At 35.5% G+C, this 19,138-nt stretch overlaps 2 protein-coding genes across 5 annotated transcripts in view; one reads left to right on the top strand and one right to left on the bottom strand.

The window, feature by feature from the left end:
- LOC118743434 (amphiphysin) overlaps window positions 1-19,138 on the bottom strand; it is a 150,181-nt gene that overhangs the window by 1,913 nt on the left and 129,130 nt on the right. For 2 of the 4 annotated variants that reach the window (XM_036476092.1, XM_036476093.1), the window contains exons 2-9: window positions 8,187-8,322; window positions 7,917-8,107; window positions 7,736-7,840; window positions 7,473-7,643; window positions 7,322-7,418; window positions 7,126-7,254; window positions 3,198-4,184; window positions 432-574 (exon numbers count right to left, since the gene is read on the bottom strand). In XM_036476092.1, coding sequence (XP_036331985.1) covers window positions 432-574; window positions 3,198-4,184; window positions 7,126-7,254; window positions 7,322-7,418; window positions 7,473-7,643; window positions 7,736-7,840; window positions 7,917-8,107; window positions 8,187-8,322 — 1,959 coding nt within the window. The remainder of the gene's footprint in view (window positions 1-431; window positions 575-3,197; window positions 4,185-7,125; window positions 7,255-7,321; window positions 7,419-7,472; window positions 7,644-7,735; window positions 7,841-7,916; window positions 8,108-8,186; window positions 8,323-19,138) is intronic. The other 2 variants (XM_036476094.1, XM_036476095.1) reach the window with 2 other exon arrangements.
- The window catches only part of LOC118743437 (rhythmically expressed gene 5 protein-like), a 243,331-nt gene that overhangs the window by 135,109 nt on the left and 89,084 nt on the right, over window positions 1-19,138 (top strand). The window lies entirely within an intron of this gene.

The raw sequence follows: 19,138 nt of genomic DNA, 5'->3' as shown, positions 1-19,138 counted from the left end.
AAAGGGAATATTTATCAAATTTTCTCAAATACAACTTCGCCTTCACACGAAAACATGAATTCCAGAGAATGAGGTTCGAGGGTGAGTGGGTTGCGAAAAATTTCAACACACGTACAATTTCATAAATTTTGAGTCAGACAAATATATATGTAGATTTGCGTGGATTCATAAGCGGCAGGTTCTTGTGGCATAAGAATAACACTTTGCAACTTTTTGAGTTACTTAGTGAGAGTTTCGGGATATTAGAAGAATTTTAAGCACAGTTTTGTAGATTGCGCGAACAGATCAACGACCTGTACGAGGTCACTTAAAAAGTTCCTGCAATTTTCTGGATTTTGTAATTAAAACATTCTCGCTGGGCGAGCAGATGTCAATCTACCAAGCAAGCCTTCGCAAATTGTTAGTCACATATTTCACATTTTCATATTTACCTGATCCTCCGGATCGTCATACTCAATAACTCGTATAATATCGCCAACTTCGAAGCTTAATTCGTCGACGTCCTCCTTCACATAGCCATAGGTCGCCTTGACACGGTAAAGCACACCTGCTGGCAAATCCGATGTGGTGGCGTCTGTGAAATATAATGAATTTAAGAGAATATTGTTAAAAAAGCTCTATATATATTTGTATACTTGGATAAATTTTCGCACTACCAGTGTATTCAAAGGAAATTTTCGTTTCGAAAAATAGTTTGCCACGTAGTAAGAGGTATACACACTCTCTCTGAATGTTTATTTGCGCTTTAAATCAAAGAGTAACTAAACTAGCCATAAACGAAAATCTTCCTTACCATACACTTTCGTAGATGAAGCGCACATTTAGCACAGAAAAGGGGTTAGAGAAGAGTAAGCATTAACCGCGAATCCAAATTCAGCTCACAGCCTCTGCGTTGGTTAATTATTATTAATACGGTTCTTGCCTTTACTATTTTGTTATAACATTGCATTTGCAGCAGCAGCTACGGTTAGCCCAACCAATTTCAAAAAAAAAAATATATATATATAAAAAATGCAAAGCCTTTAACGCGGCGCTTGGTTAGATTTACGTTGGTGTTAATAAGAAATTTCAAAAGAAAAACATTACAATTGTAAGACAACGAATTTTCGAAAAAGAAAAAAACTTCGAAAACACTGTTTAGCTTTGTTAGGTTTGTTGGCGGCAAAAATCGAAAGACTTGAGCAACGAACGTGCATTTTCATCGCTGTTACAGATAACATGCAACGAACTGCATTTGTTTGTGTACCTTGCGTGTTAAATAATGCAAAAAAAAAAAAAAAACCATAATGAATTAAAATCGGTATTGATGGATACAGTGTGTTGGCTGTGATTCGATTTATTGTGAAATCGAGTTTTTTTGTGAAGTTGTATGAAACACTCGCGAATACAGCCTTTGAAATTGTGCGTGCGTGTGTGTGCGTGTGGGTTTAAGTGTTTAAAACCGAACTTTTGTACTAGTATTCCTTCACCCATTAACAGTCAAAAAGTAAGGTGGTAAAAACTCAATGGTTTTAACAGAGTTCGAATATAACTATTAATCAATACAAATTTTCATAATGTGGTAATACTTATCGAATATGAAATACAGCAGCGGCCATTAACAGCAGCCTTTTTATCAATGATTTTATGATTGCTCTCAGTAAGAAACCGTAACCACACAAATATACAAATTTGCTTTAGTCAGTGAGGAATATAAATCAGCGGAAAAAATAAATCTCCTTCGCGTGTATATGTATGTGCATGTATGGAAGTTACCTACATATATATGTAAGAAACCATTTAAAATCAGCCTCCAGGGTGAGCATCGGTGAAGGAGATATACATATATATCTCTAGAAATTTATTGCATGTATATAAATTTCTGAGGAACACCTTTACAACGTTGCGCAAGGGTTATTTTGGAGCTCAGACTTTTAAGATAACGTTTGCTTAACCTCATTCTGAATTTCAAACATCTATTACCTTACGTAAATTAAATAATCACAAAAAAAACTTTCCTTTAGCTACATATCGTCATCTGAAATGCAAAAATCGTAAATAAAATGGAAAAAGTCGTGACTAATATTTTAATATTTTTTTTTTAAATGATGTCGATGAAATCCATCATATAAATCAAAAAGTGAATTTTGAATTTTTTTTTAGTTATGACTTTTTGCATTTCAGCGATGATGTTTGTTACGCCTTTTTGCATTTCAGGTGACGATATGTATATGTATACAGACATCGCTACCAGTCCGGTGGAAAGTCATTTCCGATTAATTAATCACTAGCGTTGGCCTGATAAACAGAAATTACCTGACAACCTACATACATATGTACATATATTAAACTCAGCATCATATACCCTGTCTATCATTATCTTTATCGAGAAACCTGACTTTATTAGCGTTTTGCCGCCCTTTTCATTCCAATGGACATTCGGTTAGCGAACAAAATCATACTTTTTGTCGGGTATTTGAAATGACAAATTAAATAAATATTCTACATTTATAATTACTTAATGTGTACAGTTTATCGCAAAGGACGATCATATCTTCGCAGGAAGGTAAAATCTGTTTCATCCGAACATAAACTAATTGACAGAACTTAACCAGACTGACATACTTAATAATGAAAAAAAATCAACGAATCTATATTAAATCGGTGAGACAAAAGCTACTAGCTTTCGAAAATGGACTGCCAAATTTCCGTGAGGATCAATTCAAAGAACTATGCGAGTGCATAGCACAAAAGTAGAATCTTCTTTGCTGTCTGGTTAGGCGTTTCAATGTAAATGTGTTTGTCCCTAACCTAAAAGGTTTTAAGCATCCCGACAGCACACACAATTTATTTAGGTATCTAAAAGTGCCAGTTGTATAGCTCAGCTGAGAGGTAAAGAAGATTCGTTAAGCAAAAAACACTTTGACAATTTCGGCATTACATTGCATCAATATATGTACACGCCCAACAACAACAGCTATGTGCACGCATTGACTCCTTCATAGGAAGTTATTTGTACTCCTCTTTGCTTGATTGCACGTAGGAGTAAAGAAGCTACAGCTGGAATACATACTACATACATATAAATATATAAAGGAAAGCCAGAAGTATGAGAAGTAGAATAGGTGAGGAAGCGTTCGATCGTTTTCGATCATCAAATACAAGTATCTTTACCGTACTCGTTTCTTCGGCGCTGTGCCGACGAGCTGTGTACTCACCAGTTGGTATTTCGTAGATTTGTTCATCTTCTTCAAAAGGATTTTTACTAACCGGTGCTTCTAGCTTTTGACCGTTGTGGCTGTTTTGCGGATTAACAGCATTAATATTTTGCTCCGAATTTGCGGGAGCTTCGTTATTAACTTTGATATTATGGTCATTGGTAGGGACGGTGCGCTTATCAACGTTTTCACATTGATTGGGCACAGTCGCAGCGGCGCGAGATTTTCGAATCAAATTCAATGGGTTCAATAACTGTGCTTTGTGTCTTTTTGGTGACTTTTGAATGACTTTACCTCCTGATTTTTTACTCGTCTCATCCGCATTGCCGTTGTTAACATCTGTCGCCGTTGTCGTTGGTGTTGTTGCGGTCGCCGGTGGGGTAGCATTGGTGGTGGTCGATTGCGTCGCCAATGAACTCCCATTGATGTCGTCGCTGCTGTTACCATTCAGCTGTTCTGGTGTTGGTTTCGCCCCTTTTTTTGCAGTGTGGCTGCTACCCTCGTCTACGCTGTTAGAGGTCGCCGCTGCCGCTTCTACTTTGTTGTTGGTTGCTACTGCGTCGGTCCTGATTGATGATGCTTCAGCGCCGGCAGCAGTTGCAGCAGCTGCAGCAATTTGCGTTTGCGCAACAATTGTATTTTCGTTCTTCTCTGTCTCTGTCGGCGCACCGAGAGTGTTCGCGGTGTTCGCATTTGGACTGTCGAGTACAGCGCTGTGGCGTTGCTCGCTGCTGTTATTACTATTATTCGGCGTCGCTACATTTGTAACTGTCGAAAGTAGGTCAGCAGCATGCTGATATGAAGGCGGAGCCACTGGTCCGGCGAGGGGGCTATTTTCCGGCGAAGATGGTGAGCCAACGCTGGCGTTGGAGAGGGTGGGGGCGGCCGCAGTGGAGGCTTTCAAAATTTCCGGCGTCGATTCTGGTGTTGGAGAAACTGAGTCAAGCCTGGATGTTTGATGTGAAGAGCTTGTGGATGTGGATGATGCTGTTTTTTGTTTTTGTGTTCGTTGTGTGATTGTGGTTGTCGTTTCGTATGTAGATTTGCGAATTACAGTTTACGAATTTTTGATTTCGAATTTTGATTCCAATTGAAATTTTCATTTTATTCCATTTAGTTGTGTTGTTAAATTTTTTTTTTGTTTAGTTGGTTGCAATAATCAGTTGTTAGAGGCATTCCAAACGAAACGAAATGAAAGAAAATTTGGGGGAAACAAGAAAATAAGAAACTCATCACATGCATGTCAAATGGTTTAAATTTTGCAAATGAAACAACAATCGCTTAAATTTGTAAAAGAGGAAAAAAAATAAAGAACATAACCAAAGCGATAGCGAAGGGCATGCAAATTTCGTTACCAAAAATCATAATCAAAGCTTAGATGAAGCTTAAAAGCATACACACGCTCACACACAAAATACGGTAATGATTTTTGAAATAAAAAGCTTAATCGGCCTGAAGTTTGTTTTAAAACTCTATTAGACTAGCTCTGTCAAGCCGCAGAGGTCGCTAAAACCCTATTCAGCAATGCGATATGTTGATACATTCAGTGGAATGCGCCCAATGGCACAACCACTTCTTGTGCAGGTACATTATTAATGCAGTAGATCGGTTGTTGATTTTCTCTTAAATCGGGTAAAAGTATTTGAGTGGCATGTCAACTCTGTTATGAGTGCGTTGGGGGCGGGGTGACTCAGTAGTCTCAAGTTCGCTGATTCAGCTTGTTTTTTAATTTCTTCTGAAACGGTGAGAATCTTGAGTTCCCGGTGGAGTTGGATAGTCCAAATCGGTTTTATGGTTGTTAAGTAAAGTAATAGTTTGTTTTCTACTGATAATTGAGAGTGTCGAGAGAATCGCTCAGGCGGTTACAGCGCCAAATAAGAAGAAGAAGTAGGCGTTCCCACTACAGTCGGGTCTACGTAACCGGAACGACCCAGATTTATATCTGGCCAAGGACTGTCACTCCAGCAACACTCCCCAAAATCTCTGGGGAATTTGTATGCTGTTACAACAACAACAACAAGAAGAAGTAGGACTATAGGGGCTATTGTGGGAGTCCAGAATGTACTAAAATGTTATAATACGTTTCTCGTTACGAATAATTGTTCTTTCTACACCCTTTCAAGTTTATAATGAGAAAATGTAAATTAACACTGAGAAAACACAAATTCATAATTATCAATTATAATTATTAATTATCATTTTAATGAGTAAATTCATAATGAGAAAATATGTAACTCAGTTTTTGAGGATTGCAGTACCTCGAAAGTGCAGTGGATGAAGCAAAAAAACGCTATTACGGGAGGAGAGACTGCGAACGTACAATTCAACATACGATTACATCCCAGACAGGATGTTCTAAGCTTAGACGATATGCACGGGGGCTATAAATGTACTCGCCAACTTTAATTTAGCGTTGTAAATGTACTTGCTATTGTAAAGTAAAGTTTTTTGCAGTGTCCTATGATTGTTTCTTTAATTTACCTCATGACGCAGGCTTAGCTCGCAGACTCCAGACTAATGTACTAGTAGCTCTTCATTGTTATAATTTTTTTGTGTTTTCATTATCAATTTACGTTCTCATTATCAATTTGTATATTCTTAATAAGAAATTACGTTTCCCCGTTATTAATTTGTATTTTCTCAGTATAAACATGAAGAGGTTTAGTAGAGATCAATAGATCAAAAGAACAAAAAACTCCAAGAAACTGGAAGAAACATTTTAAAACTGTTTAAACGGAAGAATAGAGAGATGTACAGCAGCCATTTTAAAAACTTGTTTTATATCTTTGGTGAAAACAATACACGTGCAGGTGTTGGAAAAAAAATAGTAGAAACAGGTTATTATTCTGCAATTTGATGAGCTTTCTTTTATTTGCACAAAACTGTTTAGGGAGCGACGATATACAAAAATTAAGAGGAAATTGTGAAGCAAATTACAGAATTTACTAAATCTTGTACGAAAAAGATAAAAACGAGAAATTGCAGCTCGTTAGGAAAGTCAGTGTTCGAGAATACTTTTGAGGCTCGGAGAAGCTTAGTACCGACTCGTAGCTTGGAGTAACTAATCCCACAACCAGTATGGGCCTAAGGAGGAAAGTTCATTATGAAAAACTCTCGCAAAAGTACCCTTATGTTGTGCCCCCTTCTGCTTATTAAAAATACGCACAGTTTTACTTACGAATGTGTAAAGTGAATTTAACTAAACTAAAACTGAAAAATTAAATCAAACACGAAGGAAATATAAGCTAATCATTAAGTGTTGTTATGCATGGGCATTAAATCTAATACAATTATATACATACATACATACATACATACATACATACATATAAATCTCACGCAAATCCTTAGCCATGAAGCGCAAACTTACAAATTAATAATAGTTGAAATAATTAATTAAACATTTTACTTTTTAATTGCAAAATATCCCAGCAAAGTACATCTCGTTCAACTATTAGAAATCTTTGTTTATTTGAGCTTTGCAGAGACTAAATCAAAAGATATTGTAACTACCAACTAAATCAGGAAAAAATTTTTATTGAAATTTATGGAAATGCAAATTAATGTAAAGCAATATTTATTCAGCTAGATGCATTAGGATGGAAGTTATTGAAAAGAAAATAAGCAAAAAGTGTTGCAAAAAGAAAATAGAAATAAAACGCATTAAAATGACCAACAACATTCTAAGATGACATAAATTTTCTATATTATATATTTTTCTCTCTCTCTCTCGCTCTATTTCCTCACTCGCTCTTAAATTCTTTCACGCACGCATTCAATTTAGCATTGCGATTGCATTCGCATTAGAGTATTTTACTACAAAAAAAATAAAGCGCTATTTCGAAACTCAACAGCAGCAACCTCCAAGAAATATAATTTACATGAGGTGTTGTTGGTATAATTTGCGTGTATGCACTAAAATACTTACGACTATTGACATTACTAGAGCCATTTGTGGTGATCTGATTTTGATAGTTGCTGTTGTTAGTGGGGCTTGTGTTGTTCATTTGCTTGAATGGCGACGTCTTTGTGGGGCTTGGAGCGGAAAAGGAAGAGCCTGGGGGAGGGGGGAAAAGAAGACGAAATAAAGAAGTGTGTACCATATATCGCACAGCGCTACTTACTTTCCATAAATTTACTAGTTTGTTTGCGTAGCGTATTCGAGCCGCGTTGCGAATCCGTTGCTAATTTGTCCACAATCGCCTCCAATTCGGAGTAGATCTAAGACGAGCGCGGGTTAGTGAGCTACAGATTTACTATTAGCTTAGGACTCACCTTCGCCGTTTCATTGTGAAACACTTGTTCCGTTGCAAAGAGCGTCTGCAAATTGGTAACCAAAAACAATATTCTTGAGTCATATAAGGCGGGCAACTCATCATGCAATTCAGTGTTGAGAATTTCATATGTGCGACGTGCTTCCTCCAGCTGCTCGCGTCCTTTAGTGAGCTTTAGTTTTAGATCGATTAACGAAATATTATTACAAATTAGGGCGAATCAAGAGAATTGTTAGTTTTTTGTATGGTCAATAGAAATCACACCTTAACATCATCCTTGCGCTTGTTGGCATTCGCCTGTAGACTCTGGAACGAGTGACGTTGCCCATCATAGTCGATCAGCTTTCTATTGCGTTTGTCCACTTTTTTCTGTTAAAATTGCAAATATTTTTTTTGTTTTTAAGTACATATGTAATATAATTTGTGTCCATAACAAATTACATACCTTCATTTCCGGAAATTGTCCAGTGTACGTATTCAATGGAATTAGTACTTGATCGGCCAATTTATGGGCGAAATCTTGCCAAAGGCTTTCGGTTGCGCCAGCCTGCGCCTGCAACGCATCGTAGCCGACCCAGTGTGGTTCATAGACTTCCGATATGGCATCCATTAGCGACTTGGAAGCAGCTTGAGCAGCTGTAATAAATGCCCAACATTAGCGATCTTTTAAGTGAACATAGGAACACATAATTTCTTTTTCATTCGCAATATTTACCTCGAATGCATCTGATGTAATTGTTGAACTCTTTTTGTAATCTGTTGGCATTGGTTTGTTGGCGATTGAAGTTATTTAAATGTTCATCGAAGATATCGTCAGCGGTACGATCGACTTTGCCCAAGTTTTGCAAAATCTGAAAGAATAATAACAAAAAAAAAAAAAAAACAAATCTATGAAATAGTAATTGTAACGAAAATGGTATAATTTCTTCTCAAGAAGAATGTTAAGCTTAATTTCTAAAAATGTATAGTGAAATGCCGGATTTCCACTGGGCATTAAATTTTTAATCACAAAGTTGGGCATTAAAAAAATACCTGTGCCATAACGTTAAGAACAATTGTCATTAAATTCGTTTCCACATGGCATTTTTTTAATAATTTTTCGTAATTTCAATGCCTAGTGGAAATTCGGAATAAGGGCGTAATTTGATAAACACCTTTTCAAAATATGTATGTTATACATAAATTTGTGTGTTATACATAAATATGTATGTATGTACATATATATGTACATTAGACTGCGCCTTAGTTGTATGGAGAAAAGTGGTCAAAATTGCCTATAAGTCCTAATATGTCGTAATGGCCCTTGATGAAGTTTTGTCCCTCGAAACTGTTGAAAATGGCGAAAATCGTGGCAATGCAAAATTTTTTCACTCTTTTTGCCTATTATTTACAATAAAAATAAATTGTGGCATCACAAAGCACAATTTTACATTGTCTAAGTGAGCTCCGGTTATACGGGGCTGCCCCTTGCCTAACCTAACGCACAATAAAAAATTATTTTTTATAAAAAAGCTTGTATGTATATAAAAAAAATGTGGGAAATTAAATTCTCTAAAAATTTGTATACAACCATTTTTTACGAAAAATGCAAAATAAGCTTGCAAATCGCAAAAAAACTAAAATTCACGATGGCGGAATGTTCCTATATGAAATTAAGGGGGAAGATTGTAGATCCATGGTCTACGTGCCAAATAAAAGTAAACTGCATCAAAAACTCGCTACTAAATAATTTTTTTTTTCTTTGCACCAATTTGATCTAAATTTACTGGGCTAAAAATTAACTGCTCAAAACCTGCAAAATGTAATTTTTGACATGGGGGGACAAAACAACATCAAGTGCCGTTAAACTCTATTAAATTTCCCCCTGATTTATAGGCAATTTTGACCACTTTGTTAAAAATTCCATCAATTTGCTGAACTTAAGGGCCTTTAAGGCAAGTCTTATCCGTTATCCGATTTAAAAAATGTATTGCAGGTCACGTTTTTATGACCCAATGAACCTTTCCGGGAATGAGTCTTGCTTCGTAGGGCAAAGTTGCAAAATAAGGAGCAGTCTAATGTACATACATACATGCTTATGAGTGTATGTATTTAACTTTTGTTTTGTATTAACTTTTTTGTTGACTTTAAAGCTGTGTAATTGGAGCTGCTTGCTCAACGTGCACGCTTTGGTAAATTTTATAAATTGCATACCGACAACCTTAAGAGCGTCGAATATGCAGCCATCGAGCGAGTACATAAGTCCATATGAATGAGTGGGCAGTGGGCAAAGTGTATGGAGCACGGGCGTACATACATATGGAATAATGGTAAGTGAAGTTTATTGTAGGTAAATTCGTTGTATGTACATATGTATGTATGTATTTATGGTGCACTTCACCTTGACATTCACATCGTTTTTACTCCAGATGTTTTCAAAACGTAACAAAGTATGTAGCTGAATAGGCACTGCACTGCGTGTAAATACATACATACATATGTACATACATACATACATATGTAGAAAATGTTCAGATTTATGTGAAACAGCACTACTGAATACTTTGTTTTGATTTCCATTGTAAAAAAAAGTTAAAATAATAAATAAATTATACATACTCACACACATACATACATAGGTACATACATACTCGTAGGTAGTAGCTTGCATACATATGTTCAATTGTCAAAAGTATTCAGGTTACGAATACGACACGTTGGCGCACGAATTCTTGTCTGGCCGCCTACAATCCGCCAGTGAACAATAATAAACAACAACAACAATTATGTTCCGACTTTTGACTAGTTACGAAACGATTTGTTATACTGGCAACACAAAACTAATTCGCAGTAAATATTTATAAAGCTTGCGCTTTGTGTTCTACGAGCCACCATGCCCGTGACTTTAGTAACGCCGTCATCAAATGATGAAGCCAAGCCAATGAACATTATTTGACTGCGAATGTTTCTAAAGTCAGCGCGTCCATTCTATTCCCATTAAAGAAATTTAGTTACCTTTCTGTTAAAATATTGATAAGATTTTATAGTAATGTACGTATGTACATAAATAAAAAGGGGCCATTCCATTGTGACTGGTGGGACATTTTACTCCAGAATGTGATCAATTGTGAATTATAACTACATATGCCATCGGAACTTATACAACAGCGAAAGATAATTTTTAACATAGAACGATAACTAATGTATACAATTGATTTAACAAAAATACCACATGATTTCTTAGTGGGCCACTGATGAATATTGGCAAAGAAAAAACGTAATTTTCAAGCAAAATGTTTTTGTGTTGCAAAATTTGAACTATACACTTTCGTTTTCAATAAAAATTGGGCTTATGTATGTACACATGTAATCTTCATAGAAATATTAAAAAATATTTAAATTTGTGACTGGTGGGGTATGTCCTTGTGACTGGTGTATAGTAATGATGCATAAAGTAAAAATTTCCATACACAAAAATTATAACTTATTTTTATTTCTTTAATATTTTTCAACAGATTAATAAAATGCAGTAATTTAAAAAGAGATTACTACTGAAATAGAGATAATTAGGGCATTTTAAAATTGATGTCGCTTTCCTCGTTTGCATGGAATGACCCAAATACAAAACAATAACGATACTAAGCATGATAGATATACCGATAAAACGCCGATATTAATATTGATATCGATAAATATGGCAATTATAATTACGAAAACGGTGTCGACAATGATAACAGTAAAATAGGTGCCATTGATAATGATGAAAGATTCCGGTAACGATAATAATAATATCAATATCACGGTCGACTACGAGCTTTTAAAACGCTATGAAATGTATGCCAATCGGTAACTTGGCACTTGCGACTCCTTCGAAAACCCTCATATAATATCAGTTCATCACTTTTTGCTTAAACTGCACTATTTAGAAGACTAAGTTCTTATCAATATTTTGTTGCCGCTATAAGTTATTCCCGCGGCACCAATAAAAACAACAATGTTTTAATGGAACAACAATACCATTCGTTATTCGCTTTGGTTGAGCTGCTTTGACGTGTGGCCGGCCGTATGCCGTATCGCCTACCGTTTCAACAAAAATCATGGCTGCCAGCCAGTTCGGTTGATTGCTGCTGCTTTAATCCAATAAAAAAGGGAATCTATTGCCGCAGAAAATCGAACACAACTCGGAGTCGGAGGCATAGCAACAACAAGAATGTGTACAAGTATAGCATTATACATATTTATAATGATTTGTAAGTATATGTAGCAGCATAAACAATTGTATTAATACACCAACAACACATTCATACGTTCTTACCAAGCATGCAAATGGTTTGGCACACTCGCAAAATCCCAGAGATTCAACAAAAAAAAAAAAAGCTGCAATCAAATAAGAAGCTTGGAGGTATGTACATACATACATATATGTATATATGTCCTCGTTAAAGTTTACAGCGTCGAAAATAAACTTAATAATCACATTTGTCATAAAAAATATATCGTAAAACTTCACAAAAAAAAAATAAAAATCAGAAAAAATGGGAAAATGTTAATAAAACAGATTTTCATTTTATCAAAAATTCAAAAATGTTTTAAACATTTAAATTTTCGTTGCAATTTAATATAATATCGTAATGCAAGTTTTACTCAAAAGTGAATAACTCACGTATCCAATTTCAATAAGGGTAATTTTTTACCCATTTAAACCTAAAAAATTTCAAACATTTTGTCTTTCACTAAGAAATTGTGGCCGTTAATTTTTTAATGATATATTTTCTATGTATTTTTATTTGACATTGGGCGTTTTTGAATCGGCAGCTGAGATAAGGCGTTTTTGAACCGAATTCTGAGATAGGGCATTCTTCAACCAAATTCTAAAATAAGGCGTTGTTGAAAAATTTCTGAGATAGAGCGTTTTCGAGCTGGCTGCCGAGATAGGTCGATAGGTCAGCCATCGAAATAAAGTCACAAAATTTAATTTCAAGTGAAAATATTTCAGTTTTTGAAATAAAAAGTAAGTTTAATTAATTTGTTTATTATATGTTTAGCTGGAATAGACAAAGACGTCTTTTTGTAACTTTGGGTGGTACGAGGCCTGCATTGCATTCACGAAAAACGTGAAATTATTAAAACCCTTATTAAAAATGAGAAAATATACAAAGAAGTGGAAAAAATCGTTAGGTGTTCAAAATAAACCTGAAACAAGTAAGAGCAGCACTATCTTCGGCTATGCCGAAGCCTTCATACCTTTCATGAATATCTGAAAATTTTACTACAACAGATTACTGCATTTAAAAAAATGTATCTATTTACAGCATACATAGATAGAGGAGATACATATATGTATAAAAAATTATATCTAAACAATCAGATGTATGGAAGATATCCTTATCTAGCACCAATCTAAGTGATTTTCACTGCTGTGTGATCAGTATGTAAGCCGGTAACAAAATTTAATGGGCTTAGCTTCCTACATAAAGGAGATATATCGTAATAACTGGTATCTGAACAATTAGAGGTTTAAGAGATAAAGCTCATACAGCATAGATTTTGACAATTTTCTCAGTAGACTTTGTATTATTATTTATACAATAGCTTACGAAATTTATCTGTTTTAGCAGTCCAAATAAAGGAGTTTTACAGTAAAACCCCATATCTGAACAATCAGTTGTATGGAGGCTATAGGTTATAGCGGCCCGATCTTCGCCATTTTCACTGAAAGTATTCTTATCATAATGAGTGACAACAGTGCCAAATTCCTAGCTACTTAGATGGAGGAGTTATAACGAAAAATCTTATATCTGAACAATCAGTTGTATGGGAGCTATAAGTTATAGTGTCCCGATCTTTGTAATTTTCACTTTAAGTTTTCTGTTGATAATGGGTGGAAGTATTGGTAAATGGAGAAGTTATAACGAAAAATCTCATATCTGAACAATTAGTTGTATGGGAGCTATATGTTATAGTAGTCCGATTCTTACGGTTCCGACAAATGATTAATACATTATAAAAGTACACCCACCTACCAAATTTGATTAGGATATCTCGAAAACTGAGACACTAGATTGCATACAAACAGACGGACAGAGAGACAGACAGACAGACAGACAGACGGACATGGCTAAATCGACTCAGCTCGACGTTCTGATCATTTAAGTATACATTTTAATGGGTCTATCTCTTCTTATTCTGGTACTTACAAACATCGGACCAAAGTTATAATACCATTTCGTGCTCATGAAAGGTATAAAAAGGGGTGGTAAGCAGAAACTATCAACGACTATAATACGGCAAACTATTAAACATTCGAAGACACGTCCTATAATGTCAACTGTAGAAAATTTGAATAACCTAAAGTTACCATGTAGTATTCATACAGTAAGGAGACGGCTCCGGAAACGCAAGCTTTATGCCAGAAGTCCAAGGTCCCGCTTTTGAAAAAAAAAAATCATGTGGTACGCAGACTAGATTTTTCGCCAAGTGAACCCTCTAGTCTGGATCGCAGGCGGAAAGTCCAAAAACCAACCAGAAATTCGCTAAATTTATATGTTTCGGCAAAAAAATTTCGGGGAAGAATTCTTTAATATTACTAGCGAAAAAGGTTTAATATTCTTTCAAATGCTATTTATATTTAGCTAACAATGTTCCAGTTGAAATTACATAATAAAAGAATTTATGATCTTCTTCATGACCTACACTACTCAGAGGCATGGGTGCATGGATGGGGGCATTCGGAAAAGTAGGTCAGCCAGCCTTCAGTGACTTCAACCGCACAACATTTCAGCTTATTTAATGCGAATAATTAAACGTGTTGAATTGGATGCACTTGCATGCTTTCATATGTGTAGTAGAGAGCTGAAACACTGGCATGTGATTATACATATGTTTGTTTGTATGTATGTATGTAAGAAATTACTGCCTGCCCATCTGATAATGAAGAAAGCGTTGGAAGTAAACGATGCGGCCGTGGGCGTCACTCGCGCAGAGTGCCGACGTCGATGATGAGACAAAAAGGCAAAAGGAAACCACAACTCGGCTGGCCTTGTAACGCTTTTTGCATAATGACTAATATGGTCACTGCGTGCTCTTTGGAAATTGACGCCACAAAGAATGTGGAACACTTGCTGCAAGTAGATTTATCGTTTGAGAAGGATTCTTGAGGATTCGAAAATTTTATGTTTGCGATTTTCAGTGAGTAAGCAGATATTGAAAACTTATTGGCGAAAATCACCGATCACTTTTAAAAACGCATAATCAGCTTAATTCCACTTTTTTTGAATGGAAGTGAATTCAGCCTCCTAAATGAGCATCCACGTTATTTTTTGTATCTCGAATGACAAACAGATACATATGTACATACATACATATCGTCACCTGAAATGCAAAAAGACGTAACAACATCACAAATGAAATGGAAAAAGTCGTGTCTAATATTTTATTACTTTTTTTCATAAAATGGTGTGGGGAGCTGTAATTCGATGAAATCCGTCATATAAATCAAATAGCGAATTTTGATTTTTTTTTTATTAGTTATGACTTTTTGCTTTTCAGGTAACGATGTGTACGTAAAGTTTACACACACGAAACCCTGATAGCCACCAAGCCTTATCTGTGTGTTTAGCTTAGCCGTATACATTGATAAACCGGTAGAAAAATATTTAAAATTCGTTTGCCTAAGTAATTTCGTTTCAGAAAATTAAAAGATAAATAGCGAGCGAAAATAAAAATGCTAACGAATATTTGCAGCATGGTAAAAAAAAACAGTTTCATAGTCGTAGATACATACAGACACACAAGCGAGCAATCGAATTTATGTTGCTTATGCATTTGAATCTATACATATATACAAATATTTTAGCCGCAGGGAAGAGAACTATGTATGTATGTATGTAAATAAAAGAAATGCCCAGATAGTAAAAACTAAAAGGAAACGTCGAAATAAATAATAAAATCGAGAATAAAGAATTACTGAAACATAGCACATAAATATGGGCATTTATGTTTGTATGTACAGTGGCGCTTATGTAAATAGCACACAATTTTTTTACCACATTCAGAATGTTTTACGTGATACATTTTTTCGTAAATTTTTTATAAAAAATATAACATAATCTATAAAGTAAACCACATAAATCATAGTTTTAAACTTTGTGCAAAAGTCGCAAAAATTTAACAAATTTCAAAAACAAAAAGGTGCATGTCGATGCATGAACATACATGTATGAAATAGTGTTACTCATACGCCACATCGTACATATCCGCACTTGTACATACTACTACATTGCGTATGAGTAACATTTTCCATGTTAAAGTTTGAATTTTTTCATTCGCAATGCAAACCTAAAATTAAAATATCTTGGGAAAAATTATAACAGTCGTGAACGAGCAACTCGTCCCGTAATAATGCATATTTCCGATTACATATAACAGTCGTGAACGTACTGCTCGTCTTGAGTACCGAATTACGTGACGAGTAGTACGTTCACGACTGTTACGATTCGAGCCCTGGTCTGTGTAAAAACGGCAAACAGATCCCCAATCTACGACCCCAAATTAAGTTTACGTGTCTCGGCGTTTTTTTTCGTGTCATTTTAGCGTCCAGTGTTATTATACTAAAATTGAATAGGATAGCTAGATATTCTGGATAAAAAATGTTAAATTTCGATGGAATTTTTTTGAAATTTGCTAAATTTTCAGGAAAGTGTGCACAAAGTTTTAAACTTTGACTTATGTATGTACATATGTATATGGTTTATGTTATAGAATCTACTATATTTTTATAAGAAATGAATGAAACAAATTTATCACGTAAACATTGTGAATATTGTATTGAAAAACAAATGTGTGCTATTTACGTGGGTGCGACTGTACATTTGTACTATCTATGTAGTAGAGGTATAAAAAGTCTGAATTTCTCTTTTTTAAGCGTCCCAACAAATTTTCGAAATTCGAAAGTCTTATTTAATTAGAAACTGCTTAGAAATTCCCACAGTGACAAGTGATCAACAACTGGGCGACACTTGCGCGCCGAAATACAATCATAATTTGGCCAAATGAGATGAAACTTTTTGATATATGAGTAAAATGTTAAGAATGGAAAAGGGAAACGCTTTTGGGATGAGCAAAATAAAAAACCTATGAACACAATTTTAATTTTTGAATTTTTTTGAATCTCATCAAATGTCGACTCCTTCAACTGTCCGGCACGGAGAACGAAGAAATTAAAAAATAAAGTAATAATAAAAGCCAACTTGAGATCCCGCAGGCCTTCGAGGATACCAAGAGTCCTTAACAAAAAAGCCACGCGGTTATTTCGTAAGCGAATTGGCTGAGTAAGTGCATTGAAACATCCATACATTCGTGCTACCAGCTTTCGCACTCGCTTAATCGGCCACCTGATCGGAGGTGATCGGTATTAGAGACAGATCGCACTACAGAGTCGTGTATTCGAGTGACAGTGGAAAATTTGGAGATACTTGTTCGCTGTACGTCATTGTTGCTCTCACTCGTCACTTGAACATCATGCGAATGTTCATACACTAAATACATATACATATATGTATTTGCTTGATATGAATATGATAAAAATATATGTACATTTGTTGTTGACGCAAAACTTAAGATAAAAGTGCAACGTAAATAATCAAATGGCCAGCAGCATCTGGGGGGCGGGATTGGTAAAAAGGTCGAAAAGGGAGTAAAATAATGGTGCACAAAATGGCGATATGCAGCCATATAAACACACATGTATTTGTACAACGAAAGCCTCTTTGTAAACGAGCCGCAAAAGAACACTAAACACGGATAAAATTTCCTTTTGGCTATTTAAGCAACCCTGTTGCTATCTGGCAAGAAATACATATGTACGTATGTACTAGAGGCCTCCATGAATGCATTCAAAACGGCTTTTGAATTATTCATATACAAAACGAATGAATGATTTTGGCTTCAAATTTTTTTGAATTTGAGTGAATAGCTGTTCTGATATTTGTGTCGACATCACAATATTCAAACAAAGTGAAAATAAATTGAATTAAAATAAATGACAATTTTGTGTATGAATATCCAAAAATATTTTTTCTATGTACATATGTACAAATATACAATGTATGTATGTATGTATTGCTGTGCTCCTATTACATACGAAAAAGCCTGTTTATAGAAAAAAACTTTTACCGAACTGAGTTTGAATGATTTGAATGTTTTCCATTCATTCATTCACATTCTTCCATTTGAAGGTAGAAAATATAAAACAAAATGTATATTCATAACTTACAAAATTCCAAACGCTGAGTGTTTTGTATGTGAAGTAAAATATTCAAATCTACTGTACTCTGTGTGGCTAGAAGTTTGAATGAATTCATGCAGCCCTCTAATATGTACATATGTGATTAGGTTAATGGGTCTTATATACAAAACCAACCAAAAATGAGTAGTTTTGAGAGGCATTAATCATATGTATAAAGAAACAAAAATTTCCCTAAACACTTTCTCATCAATAATTCAAAATAGAGCATTTTTTCCACTAACCAAATAGCCGAGTTTGTGTTGTTACTTTACCGCAGTAACTCTGTTGCAAAAGAATGTACGTAATATACTTCGTTTTTGGACCAATTTAGCTAATAATTTGGCAAAGATTATAGGAAGATCAAATATCTTTTTGGTTGTTTGTGTTTCCGACAGGGTAGGAGTATAATGTATTGTGGAACGTTTTCCCGTCATCCCTTGTCAAATTTGGTTCGAACGAAAAATGACACTGAAGATGGCACAACCGAAACCGGTTTGTCTCCAAACCAAATTTGACAAGGGATGACGGAAAATCGTTCCACGAAGATCAAATTCTTGGATGTTTTGCAAATGTCAGTGTTGCACCAATGGTTCTCTTGAGATCCTGTACCTGAAATATACCTGACAGTTCCCACCATGCTTGGCCCTATAATTTTCCCGGGTCTAATTGAACGCTCCAAAGAACCGCAATTTGCCAATTCATAAGCCAGTTCGTTGCCTTGAGCGGCACAGTGTTCCGTTACCCACATAACTTCAAGCTTGTTTCGTTTTGCAGCAAAGTTCTGTCTCAACTTACATTCCGGAAGAATTATTGTAGACGCCTGGCCTCTAGAGCAGCTTGACTGTCACTGCAGTCGCCGACTTTCACCAATTATCCTGTCTACTATTTTCAATATTACATTCCGATTGAAGAACCGTTATAACTATTCCTAAAGCAGAAAATCTAGCCAACTCCAGTTGCATTTTTAATAGAAAGTTTTTAATGAAGTCGCCCAATAGTCGATGGATATTTCCAGCATATCTACTTTCAAAGGCAGCGCAGAAGCGCAAAAATTGTTCCACCGTCTCATACTATTCAGGGCAGGAGGGCAAATGAAGTTGTCATGTACAGTCAGGTTTTTGTGCCACGTGAAGTGTCCAGTCAGCAGTGCCGTCTGCTCAAAGAGAGCAACAAACTAAATAGATCTTCTGAGATTTAAGGCAACATGAGTTTTTCACACCTGCAGCCTTCGGTGCCTCGCAGTCATCTCTGAGCGACATTTCTGTTGGTGCCATAACTGGTTGTGACCAAATGCTCAGTTGTCTCATTGCCAGGTACTGCCGAGTGACCTGGCACCCAGAGTAAAGCGCGCCACCATACTACAGCAGTTGACTAAAGCTGTAAATATCCTAAGTACTCGGAGT

This window comes from Rhagoletis pomonella, unplaced genomic scaffold (assembly GCF_013731165.1).
Source record: "Rhagoletis pomonella isolate Grant_MI unplaced genomic scaffold, Rhpom_1.0 Rhpom_scaffold_00007, whole genome shotgun sequence".
In the NCBI taxonomy this organism is placed as follows: domain Eukaryota; kingdom Metazoa; phylum Arthropoda; class Insecta; order Diptera; family Tephritidae; genus Rhagoletis; species Rhagoletis pomonella.
Note: the sequence above shows the minus strand (reverse complement) of the source record. Positions and strands in the feature narration are given on the sequence as shown.